At 42.3% G+C, this 10575-nt stretch overlaps 1 protein-coding gene across 1 annotated transcript; it reads right to left on the bottom strand.

Moving 5' to 3' along the window:
• Positions 1–708: 708 nt before the first annotated feature.
• LOC139434591 (uncharacterized) lies at positions 709–3006 on the bottom strand. The gene is made up of 2 exons (XM_071204527.1): positions 2383–3006; positions 709–2133 (listed from the first exon to the last, which is right to left on the bottom strand). Exons 1-2 carry the CDS (start codon positions 2485–2487, stop codon positions 1663–1665), a joined length of 576 nt encoding a protein of 191 aa, XP_071060628.1. The 5' UTR covers positions 2488–3006; the 3' UTR covers positions 709–1662.
• Between the last annotated feature and the right edge of the window lie 7569 nt (positions 3007–10575).

Raw genomic sequence — 10575 nt, 5'->3', positions numbered from 1 at the left:
GTTGTTTCTTATCTTTTAAATGTGCAGTTTTAACATGCATGGCTCGTGAACTTTTTTATTTTATATTGTGATCATACGTTTCCAAAAATAAATTAGGTTGGGGCGCCACCCAGTGGTGGCAGCTGCCGCAGTGTCACCAGAGTTTAAACAGCAAAGTTAATGTACTAGGAAGCAACTGTGATGATTTTTGATCCCTATGATGATTTAGGATGATTTATTAGCATTCGCAGATGTAATTTGCACTGAGTGGCAGTTATAGTTGTGGAAAAGAACATTAGAATAAAGAAGACAATTGCAACAAATGATTGAATTGAGAAGGCACACATTGTCCTGAACATGCTAAGTGAAGCAACCCAATTATTTGCGGAATGCCTTCTAAAATCAGCGTGTAGTTTATCATTATATAACTGCAGGCAGTGTTGGCCTTCTCTCCTCTGCTTGCAATGCGTTATTTTCAGTGTTTCTAAGATTAAGTAAATATTGTGAATACGCACCACAGACAACAATAATCAATGTGTGTTTCTCTTACAGACATCGGCTATACACACAAATGCGACCACACACACAGACACCGGATTAGATAGATAGGCTCATCTATCTATGTGAGACATGTTTTCCAACAACAAGATTGGAGAGGATTTGCGCATCACCGTTGGCACTGAAACCAACAACAGTTTGGTTTATCGCCAAATATCGTCATAAACTTCAGCCTCAGTTATTAGTTCTCCGGGTTATTGGTGGTATAAATGGCTGGCTAGAGGTTAATTAAAGTGAAAGTGCACAGTAAGGTTAGCAGCCCTATGGCACTCGTGGAAAGGCCTTTAAGAATGAATTAAAGGACAATGTCTTTCACATAATCATCAGCATCATCTTCAGCATCGCCATATAAGCAGGTGGAAAGACTGAGAGACTGCGACTTGAAAGTGCATTTGAATATATTTATGGGACAATATGGGCCTATACTTTGTCCTTTAATCAGCATTTTACAATGGAATGAGGGACATTTTGTGTTGATTTCTTAATTTTACAAGACAAGAAAGTTACAGTCATACAAAATATTATACAATCTGCTATAGACCCTTTCTGTTACCATAAGTCATATTTCCATGGAAAAAATAGACACATTTTGTCGGGGCCTGTTTGAAATACTGTGAATATCTGCAGATTGCAGACACCAGGTCGAATTTGGCTGCCATATGAATAAATATAAGCTTGCGAGTGTACTGAAAAGGAATATGTAATGTGTTTCCAAAGTGCAGTGGTGGCATCACGAGGGGGGTTGCAGAGGATGATGGATTGTTTCACATTTTATTAAGTCATTACCAAAATATATGAGTCACTAATTGAATCAGGAGTCATAGTGGTATCCTTCCACCTGAAGTAAGCCCAAGCCCCATTAATCTTCTGAAATGGCACCCATTGCCTGAAGGCTTCAGGCAATGGGTGCTTCAGGATGAAGGGCATTTTCTGGGATGATGCTTTGCCTTAAAGTGAAACATGTGGGCACACTTTAATTATGGCCCTGATTTAGGCTTTCCAACACAACTACTAAAGGCAACCATTTCGTTAGTCCAGTACGTGCAGCAGTTCTTGGGTGACCAGTTAGTCCTTAAACCCCAACAACAGCCTCAGAGTCCCAGGGATTTGTCCCGGGGGTCTAGCTTACTTGTAGGAGGTCCGGGCCTCTCTCAGTGACCTGTCATATGGCATGGAAGCGAAGAAAGAGTTCCGCAGCTGGCAGTTGATGAAGAACACAATGAGCAGCACCAACAGGAAGAGCAGCAGGCACATGACTATGTATGTGATCAGGTCCGGTTTGTGGAGCTCGCCCTCCCGGAGTCCTCCTCGCCCCACGGTGGGTCTCAGGAGAGCGGCCACGCCCACAGACCCCCCATGGGAGGCGTTCAGGGAGGAAGGGTCGTGCGTAGAGGACTGGGCCATGAGGACCAAGTCGAAGTCCGAGGTGTGGGTCGAGTTGAGGAGGATCTGTCTTAGCATTGCGCCCCGTGTGCTCACCGGCTGGAGGGTTAAAAAGACGCGGAGAAGGTTATGAAGCTCACTGACCCCGTGTGGGTTCAGCCTGGGTGTCCTGTCTCTGATGATGCACCGACAAAGAAGAATCCGTAGCAATTCCTGTGAGACAAATTTGGGAACAGCCTTTTAAGAAAGGAATATAAAAACTCATTCCATTGCAAGCAAAATGTCTTACAAGGTCACTGATAAACATCAAGTGACACATAGCCTACTTCATGTACAAATCAGGTAGCGATGCCTTAAGTTATAATGAAAGCAACATTGAGTAGACAGGAGTCAGGGTTACGTGCAATCTGTTGCCTACATTTCTCGAAATACCATATAGGAGCTAGTTGGAGAATTACTTACTTTGGTTTGTGCTGCGAAGAGTTCCACGGGTGAGCTGGAAAATACACAATCCCGGCTCCGCATTCCTCGATGTGCCCAACTCTGTCCGCTCCTGCTCCAGAGCATGCGCTGTGGAAAAACGGCAGGTTGATCTCTTCAAATGTCCATATGTCGATGAGGTGGGATATTAACGCAGCGTCCCCCAACATTAATGAATCCAATCCACGTGTCAGCCCAGACCAGCGTCCCAGTGAAAGAGCACTCTACCAATTTCACTTGTTGCTGTTTAAATCCAAAACCTCCTGCCATGCATATGGTCAAGCACAGACTGCAATATACTACACTAGTGATATCCAAATGAATCTAGGCTCTGTCAGAGAGGGTGAAGTTCAACGTTGCTCCCTGGTGCGCATACATGTCCTCTTGCGCGTCTTGGTGCGCATCGACAAGATATCCTTTGACTGTGCGTACTGAGCGCAGAGGAAGGACAAGCCGGATCCTCAGTTTCCCAACCCGTCCCCTTCTCTTTTATCCAGCTGCTGTGGGTCTGCCCTTACGGGAATATCGATTCAGTATGACTAAAATGAGACGAGAGAAGGGATTAACGAGGGACCAAACACAGCAGCACGCTGGGTCGTGAATAGCTTCCCATCTTCGCCCTGGGTCTTCTGACAAAGTGAAGGAAACAGGGGAGAGTGAGAGGGGAAAAGGGAGGGAGAAGGAGGAAGGGAGGGAGCTAGAGACACGTCAAGACGTGTCAATGTGTGTTACTTTTAAGAGTCACAAAACAAATTCTAATCAATCGATGTATCCATCTATCCATCCATCTGTCTATCTATCTATCTATCTATCTATCTATCTATCTATCTATCTATCTATCTATCTATCTATCTATCTATCTATCTATCTATCTATCTATCTATCTATCTATCTATCTATCTATCTATCTATATGTCTGTCTGTCTGTCTATCTATCTATCCATCTATATATCTATCTATCTATCTATCTATCTATCTATCTATCTATCTATCTATCCATTCTTCATATTATTACATCAAAGAGATGAGAGAAATTTGAGTCAGTCCATTTATTCTGGGTCAGTGTGGGGAATGTCTCACACTGGGGCGATGGGAGAACAGGAAAGGGTGTGATATTGGTGAGTGTGTGTAAGAACTCATAGAGGGTGATTACATTTTAGAAAAGGTCGACCAGGTACTCTTTGTCTGAGTCTTGGAGCCTGACTCATTTGCAGTCCTTTGTATTGAAGAAAGACTTAACAAGCCTACAAAACAGCTCTGCATCTGTGTCTCTCATGGCCTCGTCTGACTGTTTAGAACGTACATTTAGCTCTCTGTGAAACAGATTTGACATTGTAAAAAGGTGCTAGACTGGAGATTGGGAGCCAGGTTGCTCTTACGTGATTCCTCAGACATGAGCATGCATACAAAGGACCAGACCCTAAACGCTCTGCCGAACTGTTTCATATTCATCTGCACCTGTTTTGTCACAATGGAATGGCTGGCAGGCATATGAGCAAGGAAGGAGACGTGCACACACACACACACACACACACACACACACACACACACACACACACACACACACACACACACACACACGCACGCACGCACGCACGCACGCACGCACGCACGCACGCACGCACACACACACACACACACACACACACACACACACACACACACACACACACACACACACACACACACACACACACACACACAAGCACACACAAACAAACACGTGAATTATGTGAACTTACAGCAAACATTTTAAAACTATCCTCAAATTGGATCCATCCTGCATATAACAGACGAGAACAAGTTTGAGGCAAGTTAGTCTACAAATACCTTGTGGTTTCCTGGTGTCCCACATCCAACTGTATTTAACATTAAAGAGGATAACAGTGGTCACATGAAATCTGCATTCAGCCTGAAGCTTATAGTTTACATGGAGGGACAGTGATGGTTGTACGGCTAAGGAGATTACTATTTATCATTGCATTTTTGGATGAGGCACTCATTCCCTGCTTTGCTAGCTTGCTGCAATTCCCTTATCCCTACCAACTACTCACACACACACACACACACACACACACACACACACACACACACACACACACACACACACACACACACACACACACACACACACACACACACACACACACACACACACACACACACACACACACACACACACACACACACACACACACACACACACACACACACACACACACACACACACACACACACACACACACACACACACACACACACACACACACACACTGATGATACACACTCCTCTACACTGTCAGCTAACTGGAGAATTGGCTTTGCTTATGGGGTTATTTGTTTACTCTTATTTAACATTATTTCCAGGAAGGAAAGACAATTTGAAGATCTTCCCATGAAGCCTTATGCCTTTACTCTAGTAACGCGTAATACTATAAATTATTCCACCAAAAACAAAGCTTAATGTTGCCAACTCTTTTCCATTAAGGGTAGCCAGAAGCACTAGCTCCAAATGTCACTAAATCTATCGAGAAAGTCTCCTCAGGCCTCCCTCCAAAACCATTCCCATAAATTGTAATTAAGAATTCAAACATATCAGAATTAACATATTGATTGCTGTGTAAACAATATTTCAACAAATATTTAAAATTAAGAAAAATCCAAAATACACCACCTATTGTACACTATTAAGTTTCAGTCCCCTCAATCCATACCATGTCAAGTATTTATTTATTTTTAAATCTTTTTTTTTTTTGTGTGCAGACATGGCACCTTTATTTAGTACAGGACAATGTGTCTGTTAATAACATGTAAAGTTTGTGTGGAGTAAACATGGAGTATACAGTCTATGGGAGTAAACAGCACAAACCAATGCAATGGTATAAGCACTTGCAGCATTGCTTTGCTCAGCCATTATCACTAATCCCTTTGAGACAAAATTGCTTGAGTCTACAGAGTTTAGTTTATTTTATTTTTTGCTTTATGAAAGAATAATACTGTTTTGTTTCTCTCCTCGGCTGCAGCGACACACTGGTGGGATAAACCCAACAGCCAGCAAAACAAACTGCTTTTCACTGCAGGATGGCTACTAAAAAACAATGGTACCAAATCTCCCAAATCATTAATGATGAATCTAAATAATGAAACCGTCCCCTCTTGCAAGCACACAGAAGACACACTCACACACATACAGTAGCATCTGATAACAGTGATGCTCCCAGACAGACTCTCCAGACAAAAACACACAAAGCCAGAGAGAGACGGATTGTGCATGTGCACACACAAACACACACACAGGAGACATGTGTCGTGTTTAAACCACAAGCAGCAACATACAGACACATGCACACAAGCACACAAAAGCCTACACCCACACAAAGGCACATCCAAAGACACACAAAGGAAATCCAACCCATTCACACCTCACACAGCACAGACAATAATCACTAATGGCTACACAAGCAGCTAGGACTCCTTTATCTACTATGTCAATACAATTCAATTTTCTGCCTGACCGATTTCCAACATAAATCGTCAACAAACAAAAGACGTGACACTGAAACTCCTCTATCATTTTCTATAATTGTGCTCATTTTCTTCGACCTATCTCCCTCTTTAACCTCCATGGAAAAATCAGCCGTAAAAATAGGATTTCTCCCTGGAAGCGCATCAAACGCCCCCATTGGAAGAAATCAGAGCCTCTACAATTAGTCACTTGGTTATCTCTCCAGAACACCAAATGCTGTTCCTCATCACTCGATGTAAACAATGACAAATTAAAACTCTGAATAGGCAGGAGCTGTCATGTAAACACACATGTATAAAGAACCCCCATACACTAAATATGCAAAAATGACCATCATTCAAATCATATGTCATACCTTAGTAGTAATACAAATGCCACTTCAATCTCATTAGTATGCAGAAAAAGTGACAGGTCGCCCCGCCCCTTTTGACCGGAAGTCCCGCCTTATTTGACCGGAAGTCCCGCCTTTTTATTTTTATTTTGAAAACCGGAAGTCCCGCCTCGTTCGACCGGAAGTCCCGCCTCGTTCGACCGGATGTCCCGCCCCCGCTTCCGGCGGATGTCCCGCCCCCACTTCCGGTTTTCAAAATAAAAATAAATTAAAATTTAAAAAATGAGAAAAATAAAATGCCGTTGTTTTCAATCAATTAATATGCCTAGGATATATGTCCCGCCTCCTTACCACTTCCTGTGTGGTTAATCCTGTATACAGTATCGAATGTAACTTACAAATACTTGCAAATAACATGAAATTAATCAAAAGTAAGGCATCTAAAAAAACATATATTTAAACCTCTCTGTTTTTGCAAACAGGACATGACAGGACATGAGGGGAGAGAACATATGGTGGAGGAGGGGGAACACACACACACACACACACACACACACACACACACACACACACACACACACACACACACACACACACACACACACACACACACACACACACACACACACACACACACACACACACACACTTTCCCCGCCCCTCACCCTCTCCCTCTGTCTAAATAAAAAGCCAGCGTCTTTAGTCACTCTTAAATATTTTTCAAGTCGAGAGAAAATGGCCAAGAGACGTCTTGATATGAATGTAATCAGCGAGACACCGGTGACAACTTACAGCCATCCGTTGGGTGCTCCAATCAAGAAACGAATGCAGTTTGTATGCCGGGTTCAGACGCCTACAGCCGAAGAACTTCACGAAGAATGGATTCTAAAAAATGGCGATGTTTGGGGTTATATATTCAACTATATGGCTAATGAACTGCATTTCTACAATCTGAAGAATGGAGAAACGTATGGACCCCGTAGTGTTAAAGCGACACTGACCTCAACAGATTGGGCTGTGTTAACTCTGGTGTCTTCCCGAGATCTACAAGCAACCATTGTATCGGAAGAAGTAGTGCATCAAGAAACCATCGTGGAACCAGAGGTGTACAAGATATTTGCAAAGAAAAACAAAGAAACACAAACAGCATGCGAGATTAAAGAAGAGCCTGCATCTTTACCCCTCAATGTGGAGGAAGAAGAAGGAGATATTCCCACACAACCAGAGGGGAGAAGAGTCCTGACAGGCACCGTCTGGGAAACTAAAAGCGGACCCTCTGGGCGTTGGTATTACCGCTCAAGCCGTTTGGTGACGTTGGGTAAGGACTCCTCTGATGATTTTGTTTTGGAGTATTTTAATTCTACCTGCGGGGTATTTCAAACGTCCTTGAGGGTGCCTCTGACTGCATGGATCAACACATCCTCACTCCCAGGTCGGCCTATGTTGACGTTATGTCAAGTCCCCTGCCGGCTTTTTCCAACGCAAGGGGGGGGGCCTTAGCGTCCATTTTCAGCTTTCCGGGATGTCCATGTGCTTCTATGGACGATCATAGAAGCACGGCATTCATTTGTGTCGACTGCAATGTGAGCGTCCATTCTCATTGGATAGCGGAGAATTGTACACCTGGAAGTAAATATTCCCCTTACTGACGATTGATTTTACAGTGATATCTGCACTACTCATCGACTAAAAAACACCAGATTATCCTTGTTAATTACACAACATTGATTGGTTTAAATTGTGTGCAATGCTTTTGTATTTTTCCCCTTCGATTCGGAGAAACAAATCTTTTTTCGGAGTAAATGATGGCAGAAGACACTACACTACCCAGAATCCCCAGCTATCATTTCTCCCTGCAGAAAAAGAAAACATGGCCGAACTTCGTTTTATTCTGGGTGTAAAATGCCTATTTTAAAGTTAGTTTAGCCATTAAAATGCGTTTTGATGTCATTTGATGCGAGAAATATGAGTTGTTATTTCAGATTATGTGTGCAGTGGATGTACATGATCTTTAGTTTGCTAGTTATTACGAAGATTACTTCAGGAAATTGCGTCCAACGTTTTCATTGTTACCAAGGTGGTTGCTAGGGACGCTGCTATCGATATTATTTCTGTTATGTTGTGTAACTGTTTAATGGTGTTATCTTTATTGCTACCCCCTTCCCCGTCAATGTATAGTGTTGGTCCACAGCGCAAACATATTAGTTAACAAAATCCGCATCTAAAGATACGTTATTTCCCCCTGTGCAATTCCAGTCTCACATCTCACAGCACATCGTCATTAACAAATACCGGAAACAGACCGAAAACATTTAAAGAAAAGAAAATAATACCTTATTCCGAGTGTGCTTGCTTTTCTCTTTGAAAGTCATCACATAAAGGCATTGTAATACACGGTTCGGCTGCATAAAATATTACATATCTGCCGTAGTTCTGTATTTATAGCCCTGATGAGAAGACAAACATGAGGAACTGAAAACGTGACGTGGATCATAAATATATCAGCCATTGAACAACATCTTACATTTATTTTCACACAATACGTCTCTTTGCCGTATCAACACTAATTCGGCTCACTTTTATATTTGATCCAATTGGTAGATAGGCTGTATTTACACCATAAAGGCGCACAGATGATATAAAGAGACACCTGGTGGTTAAAGCATGTTATTGAATTTCATTATTTTTATTATTAGATATTAATAGGATCCCTATAAAGTATATTCATTACTCGTTATTCTCTACTAATAGTTAATTAAAGACTGTATATAATGACTATTTTGCACATCCCGTTCAAGATTTCAAGATGTTCTAAGGTTTATTGACATAGGCCTACACAACTATGGTGTAGTTCTGCACTGAATGAAAAACTTGGGTTGCAGGTTCCTCAACAGTGCATTACAAGACATCTATCAATATGTGTGCATACCTCCAGCAATGTTAACTATGTTGAAGCACTTATTTTAACTGATATTATACATAATGTATTATACTCTTATGATGTATGCAGATATTTCATCTCCGGCCTTGTCAGGTATTGAACAATCAATAAATAAAGAACACAGAATTGTTAAATATAAAACACAGAATTTGTGTGATTATACTAAATGATTTTCAAATAAACACCACTGCAGATTTAACTGTTACACATGCTGATGTAACGCAAATGTTCCAACTTGGGATCAATAAAGTATATCTTATCTTAAGCTGATCGATGGCTACTGCCATATTTGCAAAATGTGCCTCTGAACCTTGACAAGTGCATGTTTCAGGCTTATCAATTCATGTAATGTAATGTAATGTTATCAATTAACAACAGGAGGGGTCACAAACATAAGTCCAGCTGTTAAATAAAGCTCTTCTGAGCTTAGCTGGCGTGTGGGTATATATATTAATACTGCCCATTATGGGCACCAGCAATTTCCACCCATTTATTAATTATATGTTTTAAATGTGAGTGTTTCCTGTCCCCTAAACCTCCAGGGATGTACACAGTTTAATACTGGCAACTTCTTATTATGGGAAATACGAAAACGTCTTTTAAAACTACAACTCCCAGTAGAGACGTGCCATACAGAACATGTTGCGAAACAGAATAGCCAGCATGTGTAGTTCTGGGGAGGGGGGGGGACGCGGTGGACCCGTTCAAATCCAGTTTTGAACAGTCTGCCGTGGTTCCATCCCATTTCAAGTGCTGTTCGAGGCTCGGTAACCCTCGGAGCACACTCTCCAATCACAGAGCTTGAGGACTATCACGGGGTTTGTCAAACAGAGCACATGGTGTAGTCCAAACGATAGCTGGGGATTCTGGGTAGTGTAGTGTCTTCATTGCCTTTAAGGGCAGTTGACACAAACGAATGCCGTGCTTCCATGAGCGTCCATAGAAGCACATGGACATCCCGGAAAGCTGAAAATGGACGCTAAGGGCCCCCCCCTTGCGTTGAAAATGGATGCTAAGGCCCCCCCCCTCGCGTTGAAAATGGACGCTAAGGCCCCCCCCCTTGCGTTGGAAAAAGCCGGCAGGGGACTTGACATAACGTCAACATAGGCCGACCTGGGAGTGAGGATGTGTTGCATGGATGGAAATGATTGAAGGAAAAGCTACAAAGCTTAAAGAACTTTTTAAACAGAGTCAGACATCGATGGACATTATACTGGTGAAAAAGACCCTCACTTTTGCAGAGGACTCCGCCCCCCAGTCAACATAACAAGTCCCACCCACCTCAGCAGATCATTTAAAAAGTAGGGACCCCGCAAGGACATTTTTAGAGAGCAGCAACCATGGATCTGAGAAAAACCAAGTCTCTCCCCACGATAT

This window comes from Pseudochaenichthys georgianus, chromosome 10 (assembly GCF_902827115.2).
Source record: "Pseudochaenichthys georgianus chromosome 10, fPseGeo1.2, whole genome shotgun sequence".
In the NCBI taxonomy this organism is placed as follows: domain Eukaryota; kingdom Metazoa; phylum Chordata; class Actinopteri; order Perciformes; family Channichthyidae; genus Pseudochaenichthys; species Pseudochaenichthys georgianus.
This window is presented reverse-complemented; position numbering and strand designations above follow the sequence as displayed.

Excerpts from the sequence above, each read along its gene's own strand:
- LOC139434591 (XM_071204527.1), bottom strand. The coding sequence starts at position 2,487 with ATGCTCTGGAGCAGGAGCGGACAGAGTTGGGCACATCGAGGAATGCGG. Across the intron at positions 2,134-2,382 it reads TCTTCGCAGCACAAACCAAA|GAATTGCTACGGATTCTTCT; the intron begins GTAAGTAATTCT and ends TTTGTCTCACAG.